Source organism: Xiphophorus hellerii, chromosome 1 (assembly GCF_003331165.1).
Source record: "Xiphophorus hellerii strain 12219 chromosome 1, Xiphophorus_hellerii-4.1, whole genome shotgun sequence".
NCBI classification, from domain to species: Eukaryota; Metazoa; Chordata; class Actinopteri; order Cyprinodontiformes; family Poeciliidae; genus Xiphophorus; species Xiphophorus hellerii.
In genome coordinates, this window is record NC_045672.1 from 20017596 (window position 1) to 20036613 (window position 19018).

Here is a 19018-nt window from a genome sequence, read left to right on the forward strand (position 1 = left end):
TTATTGCACTGCCCCCTCTGGCCGGTAGGGGGTGTGGATTTTCTGGCATGTAAACAGTGACGGCAACGTTTTGCAGTGGTGGAGAAGAACGTGAACGTCATTTTTACAATGGCGGAGGCTGGGTGAAGAGGCAAGTGTGTGGAAAGCGGCGTCGCAATCGTCAGAGCTACAAAGCCTTTACCGAGCGCACGCTGCCCCAAAATGGCCCTGAACCCCAAGGCTGCGGGAAAGGCGGACTCAGAATGCGCGGAGACTGGCGAGCCACTCCCGGAGGGCGGCGAAGCCGACAAGAATTCAGCCGCCACTTCGGCCACAGCCAACCAAAATGGCGATCAGCCTGGATGCAGAGACGGTGTAATGCCTATACAAGAAGCCCCAGAACGGCGGAGGAGCGTGCTGGCGGACGCCCGGAGCTCCAGCAGGTCTCCCTTGCCGGCTCAGAGATCGAGCGAAGAGCTGCCACGGAAAAATTTCCAGATTCCGAGGAAGACGAGAGAACGGAAAGGTGTTGCCATATCGCTGCTGTTTTGAACGGAGCCTGTCCTGCTTTCATAATTCTAACTCCTGCATGCTGTTAGCCTGCTAGCTAGCTGCCGGGTTCCCCATGTTTATTGAATTGTACTGAAAGGATTCGTCCAATTTACTCAGTTCACATTAGATTACACACGGGTAGCAGTGGTTGGTGTAGCACTGTTTGCAGACATAACGCTAGCATTGGTGGGTAAGGCTCAGATTACCAGCGGGCAGCAGTGTTGCGCCTGGAAGCTGAGCATCTGAGGACTGACCATCTGAAAGCAAACGTTGTTTGGGTTCTGCAGCTTTTCCGGGGACCATGGTCCGCCTGAATGTGTGCTTCAGCGCGAATGTGTTGCAGCAATCACCTGACGACATGAGGGTGTCTCTTTGACCTCACTGAAGGGCATGGCTTAATCCATCCCACGAGTCAACCCAAACCCATTTCAAAGCCAGACTCCCCTTAATTCACCCCAACTCTGATAACAGAGCATCCCTCTTTCTAAGCACTTCATCACAGCATCCCTCTGTTCATTAGCCTGTACATGCAGCTTCCAGTGATGGCCCTCATCCTTTTGAAATGTGGAAGTCCACACAGAAAAGTGTGAACTTTCTTTAAACGCCAACAAATGTTTATAAATACAGAAGTTTAGAAGAATTCGTTAGCGTTAAGTCACTTTAGATTCTGCTCTTGTAATATCTCCCCCTTTAAAATAAAACCATGTACATCCTAGAGCTTAAATGCAAAGCTGGTGTACAGTGTGAGCTTGTCTTCATCTTTTTTTTCCATGTAATGAGGGTTTTGTATGACCTGTTACCCCACAGATAGAGGCATTGGGGCTAAAAGTGTTTGCTTGCACTTGAATTGATATAGTGTGCCTATTCAGGCTGGTGTAAGGTTATAAATGCAGTTGTTTCATAGTAACTGTTGCATGTTAGTATGAAACAGTTGGAGGGTGAGTTGGAGATTTTTAATTTTTTTTTAATCTCTAACTCTACTCCTCTTGATGAGATTAGTTTGCTGAACACAAATTAATATTTGACTTGCGGTGTAAACCATGCAGAATAATAGATTTTACAATTTACCATAAAGAACAGATTTATACTATTTGTTTTGCTGCCCGGTTTGTCAGATCTGCACAATATTTTGAATTAAAACCATAAAGGAGTCCTTGGATTTAATAGTTGATGTTATTTTATGTCAAAAATGTAATACAGTCACACTGCAAAAACAAATTTGGCCAGTTGAATAGAATTTTGCTACTTTAAATGTCCACGGCTTGTATCGATTTTCAGCTCATGTTCTGTTTGTTTTGTGTATTCTAACATGCTTGCCGGTACAGCTTACTATTGCACTGATTCACTTGTGAACATCTGTATGCAGGTCTGTACCAGTTTTTGCCGCCCGACAGTCGGGAGTTCGAGGACCTTGTGAAGATCATCTCCTCCTTTTACTTGGACGCATCGTCACGCGGGAGCTTCTCCTACTGTAAGGCCAGGCTGATTCACAACGAGCTGCTGGAGAAGGAGGTTGGTCCAAGTCCTCATTCGCCTAAAAACTGGAAATCGCTGCTTGCAGGTGCATCGTTTTTAAGAGATTCAGTTTGCTGGGTGTTATTGAACTTTTTGCCTCATTTTTGCTGTCAGTTCATTGAGAAGCGGAGAGAAATGAAGCAGGAGGGGCGAACCGATCAAGAGCTTGCTGAGTCGTACTGCTTCCTTTTTCCAGACAAATCCAAGGTTAGTTTGCTTTGAAAGCTACAATCCAGTGGTTTGAAAAGTTTGAGGTGTTTGATTTCTTCTGGAAATGCAAAGTCTTACATATCAGTTTTGGGCCTTAAAAATCATCCCATATGTCCAGATTTATCATCTTAAATCTTAATTTTCATTCATTTACATCTTAAATTTGTGTTTCCTTTGCTTCTTCAATTGATTGATTTGCTGTGATAACCTGATAACCTGAGGTGTGCAGACAGGGATCATTCATTCTCAGAGGTGTACTTCTGACTAAGATATTATGCCACCGTTCTGCTGTGATTAAAAACTATAAGACTCATGATGTCGTTTACCAAACGCCTCTGTCCCACACACCTGCAAATAATCTGTACATAAAACTGGCTTGTTGTTTTTTTAGGGAATTGAAAATGGAAAAATCATAACATTCTTGTTGCCTTATCCACTGCCATCTTCTTCTGAACAGTTCATATTTTACAGATATCAGTGTTGGCAAAAATGTGTTGATAACCGTTATGATGGTTACAATGTAGGTTGCTGTGTAAATTGTCCTGTTTGGTAACATGAGGCCAGAAATAATATAGTTGCATACCAAAGCCAAAAACAATGAGCGTGTAAGCCAGTGTAAGTTATTGAGTTACGACATTATTAATTTAACCTATTCAGGGTTTTTTAAGCATAATTTATAAAGGTCTTAAATTTGGAGATGGTCCCAAAAAAATCATGTGAATTTGTAGTCAGATTTAAAAATAAATGTCCACTTACGAACAGATCCGTTTTATCTAGAAATCTAAAATAAAATCGGTCCAATTAAACAGATATTCGTCAGTTAAATAAAAACTTTCTAAGTGTTGTCTTGTTTTTCCACCCAGCTTCAGTGGATCTGTGAGAAAGGATTGTCAGTAGGACACTGCAGGATTACAACATTAGGAAATTCATCCGTGGGTAAGCTCTTCTGTTTTACGTTATCGTTTAAGATAAAATGTGCTTGAGTACTTGAAATGTTTCAGTAGCTGTTTTCGAAATGCAACATCACAGATCTGTGTCAGTAGAAACAAAAAGAAATACATGACGTCTGTTATTTTTCCAATGTTTTGTGGTAATGTAGTTTGTTTGTTTTTTACTTCCAATATAGGCATTTATCTCTCTAAATACTCTGATTTATTACAAATAAATCCTTTGGAAGTGGGTTCGTTTGGAGATATGATCATCTTTAAAGTCATGAGGGTAAGCCCGTCGTCATTTTGTGTTGTTTTTCTCGTTCTTCATTTAACATGAGAAACTTCTAGCCTGTCGTTCTGTTTTAATTCTCAGGGACGAATAAAGCACATCCATGAGAACATGCCTAAGAACGCCATCGAACTTTCACCCAAGTTCGACTGTCACTTGTCCAAAAGTGCCAACAGGGTCACGTCTTTGCTGTCATATAGAGCTTTTGAGCTCACGCAGGTAAATGCCAGCTCATGTTTTTATACGCTTTTATTTTCTGTAATCATTTTAGCTTCTCTAAAACTGCGTGTTTTGCAGCAATATTTTTTCGAGTTTGCATTCGATGAGATCAAACCACGGCCCAGGCACGTGTGCCCCTATGCCGTGGTTTCCTTTCAGTACAAAGGCAAGGAGGTTGCAGCGTCTCCTATGACTGCACACAGGTACGTTATCCTGCAGGAAATGGTGACGCCCCGCAAACATGTCTAGGAAGCTTGCTTGGCTTGTTTAATATCTGTTTCTATATATAAACATCCAGATTCTCTTTTGAACAGGTTCAACACTATTTCTCCTGAAGCAAGTAGAGGTATTTTTTAAATTTTTTTTATTTACTCCATATTTCCCATTTTTCCTGTTCAGCTGTACAGCAGTTTTACATCTAAATCTCCCAATGAATCTTAAAAGAAAAACATGTTTAATGATTGTGAAGTTGGGTTCAACATCTAGTGCAAAAAAAAAAAAACAAACAAAAAAATGATTAGTGTGGTTTTTAGCGGTATACTTACCCACAGCTTTATGGTCATGTGGTTTTTGTTTCATTTCTGACTGTTTGACCTGCTGGTGTTGCAGGGAAGAGCTGCTACACTGTGTGGAATGGCCCGCTGGTGAACAAGGGCCAGGAGTTATTCCCAGTTTGCTTACGGTCCTTTTCACGTCCCTACCTTCCTTTCAAGCTGCAAGTATTCCTTTTCTCTGTTAATCATTAAAGCCTCTTTCAGCTGAACTTTAACACTGCACATATTAATAGATGTGAGGAAAAAAAGAAATGTTAAAAAACTTTAACATTTTTTAAAGTTAAAAAATCTGTGCACAGACATGTTGCACAGATGTCTGTGCAACATGAGGAATCAGTTATGCATCGCTGAGCGGTTACTGTTCTCTGCAGGCGTGAGAAGTTAGAGATGAATCAAGGCATGCAGCTGGATCAGGTGAAGAGGAAGATCCCTCCTTTTTTGTTTTCCTGGGACACCTATAGTATATCACGGGAAGGTCAGCAGCGCGCACACACGTTTACATCTGTTATAAAACTAGATGAGCTTTAGTTTAAATGCAGTATCTGGTTTGTATAATTAAAAATAACTATAGATGAGCTGTGTGTCGTTTTGTCTGCAGTGATGAAGTGTGGGATGTCCTGCAGCCTGTTTGAGGTGGTGGAAGGAAAAGGTAAAACAACCAGCGGCAGTCTGGCAGCACTGATCAACAAACTGGAGAGGGACCGGATGGTGAGATGTTTATCTGTTACCCAGGCTTTTTATTTGAGACACAATCAACAGAATATATAAACCAACTATTAATGCACCAAGTCATCTGTGATATAGGCAGACTTGCTCAAATATTCATTAAAAAATGGATGAAAACTGAAAATACACCTTTCCCAGTCTGTTAATGCATAAAGAAACATATTCTCATTAATTTAAAAACAAACCAATCACTATGGATACACTGAGAATTTGGTGTTGTGACCAAAACAGAACATTTGTGATGCCAATCTGAAACACTAAAGTCCAATCATTTAATTCTTTGAGGCTTGCTAAAAAAAATTAGGGGCTTGTTTTCTGTCATATAAGGATGTGTTGTAATTCTTTTCAATACTTACAAATATCTCTGTAGATTTTCACTGACAAGAGATGACTGGTTTTCTGTTGAGAAAATTAAGACTTTATTTTACAAAAGTGTTTTTTTTTTTCCTGAAGATTAATGTTGAAAAAATATTTTGATATAAGATATTTCTGCTTTCATGCATGAATGGGGAGAATCTTGTAGCCTTTTAATTTTTTGTTGCTTCATATAAAAGTAGCACATCCATGCGGTACCTGGGAATATTATTTTTCTTCATGCTGAATGTTAGTTTTTTGCATTTGTTAAGAACAGAGTGGGTTTCTGGGTTGTCCTTGGAAAGGAGTCAACCAATCCGGGATTGTTTCGTCAGTTTTCCAAGAAAAGTCAAAATCAGAACTAGCTTTTAAAAATCTGATTGGTGCATTTTTAAACATGACTTTATTATAACCAATGTTCAGATAGAAAAATGCATTTGTTCCTCTTGGGTTTGAATTAATAAAATAAATGATGGCATTACTGTGTTCATTATTTTATATGAAAACAGGCATGTCTAACATAATGATCTGCTCATTGTGTCCAGGTGCTGGTGAAGTCCTTGCTTGACAGGGGCTTCCTCTTCCTGTTGTCCTCTGCTCAGATGGTTGAGTCAAAAGGTACCGGAAAGATTTTCTGTACTTTCCTCCTTTTCTCTGATAAATCTCTGTCAGTCGAACCACCTACTTGTTGCCGTCGGTGAGGGATCGGCTTTTAAAAAGCTGCTGTTTGCTTCCCAGAGCGGCGGGGGCGGATGGAGAAGAAGCTACAAGCATTATTCATCTTTCAGGAGTCCAGGATGGTTGTGAAGTATTGTAAGTCAAATTCTCTGTTAACGTGGCCTGTGAACAACCAGGGTGTTGTGCGATGAGCTTTTATGTAGCTCATAGCATAACATTTATGTATTAATGTTCTTTATGTAATTGTGACATTTTTCTGGGAAACTTTTCTTTCCGTTTATGAAGAAGATGTAGAGACTTTAATGGCTTAACCTTTTCAGCTTTTCTAAGGTGCAGCTGGTAAAGCTGAGTCGGCCACTGACCCTGACATCCGCTCCTCTGTTGCAGCTTCGAGGCTGTTGGAGCCAGAGCCGCTGACGGTGGAGCCCCAGCCGGCCTTCCTGTCCACTGTGGAGCCTTTTATACCTGCACTACATTATGCCTTGTTTAAGCTGCGTCCAAACCCGGGCAAGGAGCTCAGTCTCGGGGTGGAACGGCAAGCCACAGATTACCTGACGCGCATCGAGTCGGGAATGGTGCGGCCTTTCATTCTGCCCGACTACAAAAACAGTTTTGACGAAAGGGCGAGCCCTCTCTCGGTGCCTAGACCCAAATTCAACATGGACGGCGTGCTACGGTCGTACGTCCACAACTCGGCTAACTACTTTTTACCTCTGGGCAAGGCACGGGACACGATTGAACGAATAAGGAACCCTGCCTCCGTTCCTCCACCTGTACCCCCACCTGTTCCTGTGCCGGTTCCTGTTTGTGCTCCTCTTCCAGTCCCAGTGGAGTACAGCCCTGTTTCAGACTGGGGAGGCTCAGACCGAGGCTCGGACCGGGCAGAGAGGGTCTCCCTCGAGAGGCTCCCTCAGGAGAAAGTACCTCCTGAAAGCGCCAAACGGAGGCAAGACGTGACGCATTCAAACGGCGCCCAGCTGCAGCCCAAGCCCCACATGGAGCCTCAGAAGGCGCGACTGTCTCAGAGCGAATACGATCAGGACAAGATGAAACAGCTGCTGAAGCTGATCCAGTTACACAAGAAGAACCTGGTGCAGGAACCGGGCAAGGATCAGGAAAAGGACGGGAGCTGGGACGCCAACAACCTGAAAAGGAAGTTCGAAGGCGACGCTGGTGGAGGGATGAACAAACACCAACGCACGGGTCACCTTAGCAACGGCGAACCCAGCAGAGGTGAGACAAGTGGCAATCAAGTGCTTCATTTCAATTTAATGGGTTAATAGTTTGTTTGACAAGTAGTTATGCATACTGCTTTCAAAGTCAGATCTTCTGAAGGTCTGAAGATTTTATTTGCATGTTTGCACAGCCTGATTAGTTCTGAGCAATTTGAAAGCTTGATGTGCATTTTTAGCAGATTCTTTTGAAAAATTCATGATTTCTAGAGATGCAGAACTCCCTAGATGGGTTTCCTGGCTGAGACTGATTTGGGTTCATTTAGTTTATTTATTTTTTTCATTCAAAGGACTGAATTACATAAGAGGAAACAAAATGTTCCACAGCTTTCTCAGTGGAGGTAGCTCTAAGTCAATTACACATCTGTGAAACCAACTTGTCCAGTTAGGAAGTGACACTCTGTGTGAATTAATTTCACCTGCTGTTGTGCAAATGGAAGAGGCCACAGGTGGAAACAAGAGCCAATTAGCAAGGAGTGGTTGTCAGATGGTGACCACAGACCTTTTCTCATCCTTTCCAGCTGTCATCTCGCTCGTGTTTATGTGTTGTCAGCGCGCTCACAGCTAGAGGCAGCATGAGACGGAGTCGCTCAGGTAGCTCAGCTCATCTTAGATGGCACATCAAAAACAGATGAGTGCAAGGTTCACGAGAAGTACTGTCTGGAGACGGCGTGGAGAACACTTTGCTGGCTGCAACATCCTCCAGCTTCACCGGTAGTGTTAGAGGGTATTTCTTTGGAGGGACTCACCGCCCCCAGTGTGCTAGCTAGAAGTAGCCAGACTGCCCATGTGCTGGTGCGGTGGGCCCTGGGTTCCCAGGCCTCATGCGGCTGAAGTGTGTCAGCATTTCCTGCACGATGAAGGCGTTGCTGCTATGGACTGGCTTATTCGTTTCCCACACCTGATCCCGACAGAGCAGGAGTGTCGAACTCATTTTCATTTCAGGAGGACACGTCGAAATCACGAATGTCCTCAAAGGGCCGGTTATGGCGGCATGTATTGATAAAACTACCCTTTAACAAACTGCTAAAATATTTATTAATAGCTATCTCTTCATTCGATGAGTAGCTCTTGATATGAGATACTGAATATGTTTTCATATTAATGTAATTTGACAGCATACAGATAAAACGGCTTTGATTTGATCAAATATTTAAGCACACTTTCTTGAAAGTTGTATTTATGTCGTCGTCTTAAGGGACGGATAAATACTTACGGCGGGCCAGACCTGGTCCCGGGGCCATGAGTTTTACACATGTGCAATAGAACACATGTGGTACATCGTGTCTCGTTCCGATGCTATACTCCAGGTCTGGAAGGACATCCCTCAGGAGAACATTGGCCGCCGCATCAGGAGCTCATCCAGGTGTTTTTAGTGAGGTCCTACAGGCACATGGAGGCCACACACACTACTGAGCCTCATTTTGACTGGGCTTAATGAATTTCTGCTGAAGCTGGTTCAGCCTCTGACCTGATTTCCCACTTTTATTTTGAGTCCAGTTCTAAATCCAGATCTCCGTGGGATACATTGATCCTTTTTGCTATTTTGTTCTTAATGCATTCTACTATGTTACGTATGCAGATTTTATTTATTGCTGGGTTTGGATGTCAGTGTGTTTCTTCTTTTCTTTTTCAAGCAGTGTAGTTTAGATTCTCAACAGAAGAAAATAATTATACATCTGTCCTTCACGTTTGCATTGAATGATATAATTACTGAGCTCACAATATCAGAACCAGATTCAGTCTGATTGTTTTTTTCGTTTAGCTGGCCAGATGGACGACATCGGAGATGAGGCCGGACAGAGAGACAACCTGACGGCGGTGATGGAAAGCATGGGCATCTATGACACAGACCTGAGGAACCGCAGCAACACGGACGCCGCAACGGCCAATGAGACGCAGCGCCTCCTCAAAATCCTCTTGGCAACGCTCAACAAAGCCATGGCTCAGAGCTCCATGACTGTCCTGGCGAACCACGGCGAATCGTCCAGCAGTTCAGGAATGATGGAGTCCATTTTGTCCGACTCGGCCCCTGCGGTGCAAATAGAGGCGGTTCCACAGACAAACTACACCGAGGTGAGCTTCAGTCAGCTGATTGAAGTGGAATTTCAGTGTTAAAAGGTTTTTGTTTTGGATCTGGAACATGTTGTGTTTTCTGTTCAGGAGGACATGGACTGTAGTCCTGGAACTCCATTCAGCTCAGACTCGCCGATACAATCAGCTCCGCCCACAGACATCATACCTGGTGATATTCCTGTCAGTGAAGGTAATTGAAAGAGGGTCCTAAAAAGTCTCACGTTTAACCTTCTCAGATCGTAGAAGTCATAAAGATGTTCAGATTTCCCATTGTAGCTCTTCAGTTTAGTTTCCTCTTAAATGTGTACTTCTGTGGCTTCCATTAAGTTTTTAAACACCAATTGAGGTGAATCAGGGGCTTAATGTTGTCAGGTTGAATGCAATCTTCTATTCTGTCAGGACCTTTCAGTTGAACTTGTGGTGTAATGAACAGAGCCATAGGTTAATCTCAAAGGAGGCAGTGGTTCATATTTGAATGCTGTTGAGTTTTTTTCCCCCAAGTCACTTAGAATATTTTTTTTAATAGTGAAACACCACAGATAACAGCTTCAATTTATTTACAAACTCTTTTACAAAAAAAGGCAACCAGAATCAATGCTGAAGCCAATTGTTGGCAAAATATACCCGTTTTTTATTTTAAGGATAACAAGCCTTTATGGTGCTAAATTTCAGAAAAATAATTATATATATCACTCAAGCTAGAAAAATGTAACCAATTAAAACTTTAGGAAGCTGTCAAAGTAAACTGGCATTACCGTGACGAGTCTCCTCTCTGCTCTCATGCAGACAAACCTCTGCCTCTCGCCGAGTCCAAGCCGGAGCCCGAGGCCGCGCTGCCTGCAGAAACCAGCCAGGAGCCCAAGACGCCTGCTGCCCTGGAAGTGAAACATTCTGCAGCTGCGTTGGTTGGAGATGAAGTCCCCTTCCTTCCCTCCATCAGCCTTGACACCATACTGAACCAGGAGATCCACAGCCTGGCCTCCGACATCAGAGACCTCATGCAGACTCGGCACATCAGCTATGCCTCACAGCTTCCCTCGCGCCTGTGTCTGCGCCACTGTTGGCAGCCCAGCAGCTGCTTCTCGGACTATGTTGTCCCCCACGTTCTCCCCGTGTCTGTCGAGGGACACGTCGAAGTGCTCTGCGAAAAGATGGACAAGTTGATCCCCGCTCCACCTGCTTCCCCCAAGGTCACAGCTCCAGCCCCCCCTGTGATGACTTCTAGTCTTACAACCCCGCCCCCTACGGCTGTCCAGGCTTCCAAAGTGAAAGCGGAGCTCTCCGCTTCAAAGGCCGACAGCGGTAAGACGAGCTGCGTCAGCAACGAGACGACATCCGTCAAGGCCAAAACGGAGGCCTCCTCTCCAGACCTGGGCGGAGGGCTTTACTCCCCCTCTCATGCCACAGCAGACTCTCCTGAATCAAATGCCCAGTCCGCCAGCGCTGCTCTGGACGGCGGGTCAACCCTGCTCAGCGGGAGCCTCATCGGGCAGCTCAAACCCGAGGTTTTCACCAGCCTGGTGGAGATCTTCAAGGACGTGACGAAAAACACGGTTAAATTTTACATCTACTCTGGGGAAGAAGGCGAGGACGGCACCATCTGCAAGGAGATTAAGGTACAAGCTGGAGGAACTTTTCACTGATGAGGGGATTCTGCATTTTACATTATTATTACAGTTGGAGATGCACCAATCAGGCTGTCTTTGCCTGATACAGATTTTCTGTTAGTGCTGAGCTGCTGATTGTTATCATTTATATTTTTCCCTCTACCGGTAAAACATAAATATAGAAGTATATTGATTAGGGCTGCAACTAATGACTATTTTATCAATTATTCAATCTCTTATTCTGATGAATAATCAGATTTAAAAAATGGAAACTGCTGCAGATTTTACATTTAGTCACATATGCCCCCATTTTTTTTTTGTCCTCCCCTCCAGGGGGTCTTTTGTGGGCTCTAGTGTCCCTTATATGAAAGTAGGCTGACAGGAAAGGGGGAAGACATGCGGCAAATGTCGCCGGGTACGGGAATCAAACCCACGACGGCCGCGTCGAGGACTCAAAGCCTCCAAACGTGGGTCGCGCTATCCCCTGCGCCACCACAGCACACCCACATATGCCTTTTTAGCAAAGTATTCATTTGGAGCTAAAAATATGTATTTCTAAAGAGCAACATGTGAAGAGCACAGCCCTCCCTGATTGACTGTACAACGTGTGGAGTTCTGGGTAGAACTTGTTCATAGAAAAGGTTTTTTTTATCTTAAATGCAAAATGTTTTTCTATACTTTTTTTTTTTTTTTAGATTTTTGCTTTAATTACTGTTCTGAGTTTGGTGTTCTTTCAGTGAATTGGTTTTATTGAGTCTGCCAGTTGACAATCAAATACTATATTAGATTATTTTAATTCATACATCACTATAAATTTGGTTAATCATTTCAGCCCTGTATTTATTTTATGAAGATTATCACCATTTATGCAGCACACTATATGTCCTTAACTTTAATCAGATTTTTAGTAACGTATACCATTGATTGGTGTGTTTGTAGACTGAAATAGTGGGACATCTTCCGGTTGCTCCTATCAAAATGCAAAACGTTGCGTTTAATGACATCATAGATACAGTTGACTAGTTAATGAGTTTTCTACAGGATCAATCAGCTTTGTACTTTCTTTAGGAGTTTTTTCCAGATAGACTTAACTGTTATTTTTCTAATTAGACTCAGATTCTGTGATAATTTGTTGCATTTCACTGGTTAGACTTAAAAAAAAAAAAGAAAAAAGCTGATCTCAAGAGTTTTTAAATTACAATTTCTAACTATACACCTTTTTTTTATTTCCTAAGAAAAAAATCTCCAGATGATTTTAGTTGCATTCCTGATTTAATTGCTGCAATGTTTGCATAAATATACATATTTTAATTAAATCCTGAGCCTCTGCTGCAGTCTGCACACGCAGATGTTTACAAATGATGTGCAAATGTCTGAAGCACAGGCAGGATTCTTCCCGTTTTCCTGTCTCAGTGCTGTACTTTGTGTATCTGTCACTCCTTGTTGAAGGTGTAACAGAGAAGAACAGTCATTTTGTCTTTCTGCCTCTAACAAGACGTCTCTCCTGTCTGCCACAAAGGAGTACTTGAAAAGTCTCGGCAATAGCGAGTGCAGCCCGCAGACGTTTCTAGAGAACAGTGGAAGTTTGGACAAGCTCCTCATCATCATCAGGAACGAGGACATCGCTGCACATGTGCACAAGGTTCAGTAGCTTCTCCTCATGCTGCTTGTCTTCCACTTCCAGTCTTTATCTCTGTGTTCACTGCAATACTTGCGCCTAAACGTAAACACACAGTAAAGCTCCTGGAGCAAACATCCATGACGATGACATTACAGTCTAAAGCGGTGAAAGCTGCGTGATATTTATTTTCGCATTATTCTGAAAATGAACATGACTCATCCCACTGCAGATTCCAGCTCTGGTGTCCCTAAAGAAGCTGCCCTCAGTGAGCTTTGCTGGAGTGGACTCTCTGGACGACGTGAAGAACCACACGTACAACGAACTGTTTGTGTCGGGGGGCTTCATGGTGTCTGACGAGTTCGTCCTGAACCCTGATCTCATCACGCAGGGTGGGTCTGACTTTTAATAACAGGAAAAAAGAAGCAGAATCAGAACATTGAGGCTGGATTTGTTAATGTTTGGACTCTGTTATGACATTTACTTGACCAAGTACACCACTCTCATTTGTCCATGTTTGTATGAAAGGCTGTATCAAATAAAACAGTGTGTAATTACTTCATCAGAGCTTCAGCTGCAGCCAGCATGGACTTTTTGAAATCAATTTAGAAGAAATGAAGGCAGCTGGTTTTGGGCGCCACAAATGTTTGTAACCAAGCATTACATCCCGGGACTCCTTAGATGTTGTTTATTGGCACCCATTTTGTAAATGACACAGTAAAGTAATTGCTTTTGATCAAGTTTGAAATGTAAGATTTTATGTGTAGATATTTTCTGTAAAGCAAACTTCTTATTAGGCTGGAAGTGATCAGTTTGCATTTGGGCTGAGAATTTTTAGTTCATGATTCGATTACAGCTTCCACGGCCACAATGGGAATATAAATAAATTTTCACGACACCCATGCACAAATGATACACTCTCAATAAATATTTTGGACATAATTAAAATTTCATGTCCTTTGCCTATTATTAACAAAATACTGCTGACATTATTCAAAGTGAGTCAACGATCTCTTACCTCATCTGTAGCTAAAACTAAATTCTTCTTAGCAATATGTCGCGTCTCTGCTGCCACTCATTTATGTCTAGACAAGTGTCAATATTATTCATTTTCATGATTCAGAACAAACATGCAGGATGCCATGCATCAGAAAATGTGCTGTTACTGCTATATAAGTTTCCAAGGCAATAGTTGCCATGGGTAGCTTTAGATCTGTACTACCTGCTGGGTTTGTTGTGTTTCAGTCTGCAGGGATTGTCTGTTCAGTGAAAAGCTGTTCAGATGGGAAATTAAAGCTAAAGAAAAGTTTATAGCAATGACACTAATGAATGCTGATGTCTTTACTTGCTCTGTGTAGATCGTTTGCAAGGGCTGCTCAAGTTCTTGGAGGAACAGAGCACTCCTGAACATCCCTGGCAGTGGAAGGTTCACTGCAAGTCCCAGAAGAAGCTTAAAGAGCTGGGCAGGTCAGTATGAACCACAGCAGTGGCAATCAGATCACACAACTCTGCCTTTTTCGATTCCTCCCCCCTTTGGTCTATTTGTCACTGAAGGGAAACGACTCAATACTAACCCAGAGTGACAGAACAAAGATAACAATTATCCTTGCCATTTTTTTTGCTTGCATTTTCTCCATTTAGCAAAGTAATTCTCATATTCACAACAAAACATCAAGCTCTATAATTTACACCCACCTGTTTCAGGAACTAAGAATTTTCTTCAGTAGCAATTTGGATCTTTGCAGAGATACAAAGAAACACTTTTCCTCCGGTTCATACTTATTCATAACAACTTTTAGACACCTTTTGTAACCATAATGTTTTCAACCTTGAACATTAATTGAGCTTCATGAAAATGTTCCAATTCTTAAGTTTCAGTGTAATGTCTTGATAAACGAGTTGATAGAAAAACAGGATATTGTGCTTTGGTACCGACTCTTGTTAACTGTTGATCTTTGAAAGGATTGTCCATCCCTGTGGTTTCTTATGGACTGTTCTGTCTCTTTAAGGCTAAACACCAATGCCATGGGCCTCTTGAACCTTTTAACAACTTACCAGAAGAAGCACCTGGTGGAGTTCCTCCCGTATCATGAGTGTGACACTCAGTCCCGTCAGGCTCCGGATCTGGAATGCCTCATCAAGCTCCAAGCTCAGCACACACAACAGCGGCACCTGATCTTCCTCACAGGTATCACAACCTTTTTCTGCTCTCATCATTTTGTTTCCAACTCCCCAGCCAGAGTTTGGAAATCAACCAACTGATCGATGGTCATCAGTGGTCTGATCAAAAGTCAAATAAAGATTTTTTTAATTTCTCCCTTTATTCCTTAAATTCATCAAAGCTAAGACTGAGTCACATGAAGTTCCTTCCCCCCCATTTATCCATCAGCACTTAATAAATAAGTTATTGACAGCATGAAGATAATTTATTTGATTTAGGTACTTTTCAGACATGCAGCACAATGTACTGTTCAATGTATCTGACTGACAATAGTTTTATCGAGTTCATAAAGTATTTGGTTAAGTATACTAATCTTCAAACGTATTTGAAGTATAATGACAAGATTCCTGCTTTAGTTAAGTATGTCCAAAAGTTACATTCTTTGTACAACAACAAAATTAATCATACTTTGTCAGGTTTAATGTAATCTTTTAAAATCACCAACATGTTTCCTCTCATTTAAAGTAATGCTAACATTTGTGGAGTGATCCAGCAAGAGTCCCAGTAGAGGGAGCTAGAGATTAGGAAGTGGGTGGGGGAGGCCTTCCAACCTCAGACTCATCAAGGTCTCATTAATAAAGATGAACGTCAAAATACCAGAGCAAACATGCAAAAAGCTGTTTGATAGTTGTTAGGTTAAATTGTTTGCAAGACGTCAGCCAACTGTATGTAATTTTGTGCTCTTTATTTTTAGTTTATTTAAATTCAGATTATCTTTGCGACATATATGTATATTATATTTCTCCATTTCTGTGGTATGTAATATTTCTACCTCTATCCTAAAACCTGTAGCAATTTTTCTTTTGTGTGTTTTAGTTCTTAGGAAAATAATTGGAGTCAGAAGGTCAGACCTTCATGAAAACAGGACAGAAAGGGCCTGTTTGGTGCATCTCTAGTTTTGATCTTTTTTCTAGTGTCAGAAGATTCACTCAAAACAAATGTGGATTCTTTTAATTTCGTGTTTGAACAGAGAGGCCATTCGAAATGTTCCTGCAGTACTCTAGAAACGGAATAGTGATTGCGAGCATCGACGATGTTATGAGCGGTTTCCACAGTCTGATTGGATCCATTAATCAGAATGAGCTTCCTACACCACCTTCCACTGGTGAGTATCATCAACAGGAACATTAAGCACAAAAAAAACAGATCCCAGTTTTCCTAATTTATTTTCATTCCTTCACGGCTTTATGTTTCTCCCTCTCTCTCTGCCCTCCCCTGTTCTCCCAGTAGTGAATGATGAGTGTGTGGAGGCGGAGGACATGTCATTAGACTCCGATGATGGCGAGCCACCAACCATGTCTGATCCCCTAGAACAGGTTGAGGCTAATAAGCCTGAGCTGCTGCCTCAGTTGGAGAAGGAAGACTTTCGCCCTCCACTCCCAGACCTGCCGACAACCCCTGACAGAACGTCGGCACTCGAATCCAACTCTCTCAAAACGGCCATCTCCCAGTTCAAAGCTACCAACCAGATCGGCTTGGCCTGCTCAGACATCGGCAGCTTGTCACCAGGAGGTTTTCCTGTCAACACCCACCAGAGTTTCCTGTGCCCCTCTGCTTCCTGGTCATCCTACAGCGGTTCCTCCAGCTATGTTGCATCTCCAGCTTATCCCGCCTCGCCCTGTAGCGGCACCCAGGAGCAAGAGTACCGCCCCCCAACCACCACCGCTCCCGCACTTCCGACTCCGCCCGTCATGGCCATGGCAGGACCTCTCGCAAACCTGGCTTCCCTGCCCTTAGAAGTCAAACCTCCGCCTCCTCCTCCCTTCATGAGGCAGGGGCAGCCATATGGGTCAGATGCCTGCGGAGCGGTCTCTGCCGGCGCCTCTCTGCTCGTCAGCGCCCTACCTTATAAAGACCACAGTGACACGGCCCAGCCCGGGTTCATGGGGGCCATTCCTAAAAATGCTAGTGGGACCCCCACGCAGCACGACAGGATACTCAGTGGATCTGGGGAAAGCATTTGGGGTTCGACGGGGATGAGTGCCTGTGAGACTGCTTGCAGCCAGGGTGCTGTAACATCCAGGTCAGCGGACCCAAGCGGTGTCCCAAAAACAGGTGAGATCCCTGTGGGAAGCACACCTGGCGCCCAGGGGTGTAGGACTCAGGGGAACGGCGCCGAAAGCCTTGGAACTCCAGTGGGCATTCTCCCAGTGGCCACCAGAGGGGGCTCTGTACCCAGACCTAAGCTTCCTCAACATCCAGTGGGGGGTTTGGGTTATGGCAGTATAGGTGGCATTCCTGGACATATGGAGCACGGACCTATGCGGGGGGCCTTGGTTCCTGGTCATTTAGGGGGCTTCAGAGGCAGAGGGGTCCCTCCGGTAGGAATCTGGCCTCGGGCAGGACGAGGACAGGAACTAGGGGATGGGAGTGGAACTGGGCCCTGCCCTTGGGGTTACCCATCAGGTAGGGGTGGGCCACAGAATTACTACACAGACTACACATACACTCACAACTACGCCCCTGAATAGACAATCATCTGGATGAAAGGGGCAATGCAAACAGCATAAACCAGAGACAGAACTGGCTGAATGTATATATTTCCTTGTCATAAAAGCATTGATTTAAATCAATAAATATTAATTCTGGTTTTCTACATTGATAAAAGTTGATACAGGCAGTGCCAGGTGTCCTACTGTTGTGAAAACTGTCTGTACACTCTTTCCGTGTGATCTATTTGAGACCCCGTTCAAACCACTATATTTATATTTGCCAACAAATGTTTATGGCCTTCTAGCTTCTCAGAATTGACCACACTATTTCTGTTAATTCTGGTTTTTGAAACGGTTTCTGAACAAAGGGGGAAACAGCTGGTATTTTTTTAAAGAAAAACAAAATGAAGTGAATTGAATCTCACTTTTGCGGTTTTTGTTTTGTTTGTTTTTTTATTTGACATTTGTTTGTCCAAAATTCTATTAAAAACAAAACATTTCAAATCCTGTTTGTGTGATGGGTTTGACGGTGTCAATCAAACCATTAAAAAAAAGAAAAACACCTCCCGTCTCATTGTCATTTCACTCAAAAATGTGGGTTTTATTTAGAAATTAACTTAAAATTGAAGCAAACTGTAAAAACTAGGCTTAAATGGGATTTAGAAAATGATTTTTCTGATACAAAAACCTTTGAATGGTGAGGTGAACATTTCTTAACATATAAAGGCACCTTACCAGATACATATTCTCCTGCAGTGTGAGCTGTGTGTTGAGCAGTTTGTTAGAAGTGCAGCACTTAAACGCTTTGAGACTCCATGCTGAGTGCTCCTGGCTCAACCCCATCACCACTGAAAGAGTAATTACGATGGTTGACGTTTGTCCAGTAAGGACGGGAGGAGTGGGGCGGGCCTTTGATCGCCTCACTCGATCTCGTGTTTTATAGAAATAAACACCAGAGGGAGCCATTTCCCCCTAAATGTAAGAAACCTCCGCCCATTTCTGGCAGTGTGTTGTCAGTACCAGAATAACTATAACCAGAAAAATTCTATTTAAACCATTAAGGCAGCTGCTGGTAAATCCACCCATCACACACACACACACACACACACACACAAATATCCATGTTTGCTGCATCCCCCTCTACACTTTGGAAATGCTTTGTTGGCCCTGGAAAACCCACAAGTAATGCAATTTAGGTGACTATGCCATGCATTAGTCCCCTAAAAGAACTCACCACAGATTGTTCTTGGAGAAAAACAAATGTACTAAAAAACTAAATTAACCACTTGCACTATATTTTTAAGAAAAATAATTTCAGTTCAACCTAATAAAAAAACGCGTATGTTTTTTTTGCATTGTGCACACTTTTTAAATAGCAGTATTATGTAAAGTCAACTTTATTTTACTTTAAAAAAAAGTATTAAAAAAAGTTTTTTATAACATAATTTACGTTATATTATGTTATTTCCTCATTATGCATACCAGGAGTGTTGGTTTGATTCTTTCATGCATGTTTGATGAAAGATTGACTCCCTTGACACTAGAAGTGCTGGAGTTAGTCCACGTTGACGCCACTCCTATGCAGTCTAGAGATAGTCCAAATGACCTGAAGGATTGTAAGTACCCTTAAGTACCCTGGTAATGGCCTCAACGCATCTCACAGTTGCACAATTGTTCCTTAGACTTCGACTTAGACTGGATAATGCAGCACAACATCAGCTGCAAAAGGTCACATCTCTCCAAAAACACTTCATGTATGCTTCAAAACTAGACTGAAGAGCATTACCTACAGGAGATCTGATCTCCTGTTGGTATCATAGATAC

The 19018-nt window shown here is 42.7% G+C and overlaps 1 protein-coding gene across 2 annotated transcripts; it reads left to right on the forward strand.

The window, feature by feature from the left end:
- The first annotated feature begins 79 nt into the window (after positions 1-79).
- Positions 80-17757, forward strand: tasorb (transcription activation suppressor b). Of its 2 annotated transcripts, none has more exons than XM_032576542.1 (23): positions 80-505; positions 1898-2043; positions 2161-2253; positions 3120-3192; positions 3383-3474; positions 3562-3696; positions 3775-3899; positions 4011-4042; positions 4306-4411; positions 4622-4725; positions 4849-4958; positions 5876-5948; positions 6069-6143; positions 6396-7241; positions 9006-9316; positions 9404-9506; positions 10103-10932; positions 12443-12565; positions 12774-12933; positions 13900-14008; positions 14551-14729; positions 15733-15867; positions 15990-17757. In XM_032576542.1, the coding sequence occupies exons 1-23, from the start codon at positions 202-204 to the stop codon at positions 17231-17233; spliced, it is 5508 nt and encodes a 1835-aa protein (XP_032432433.1). In that variant the 5' UTR covers positions 80-201; the 3' UTR covers positions 17234-17757. The 2 variants fall into 2 exon arrangements, with proteins under 2 accessions (XP_032432433.1, XP_032432440.1); XM_032576549.1 differs by having other exon boundaries at positions 15993-17757.
- The last annotated feature ends 1261 nt before the right edge of the window (positions 17758-19018 follow it).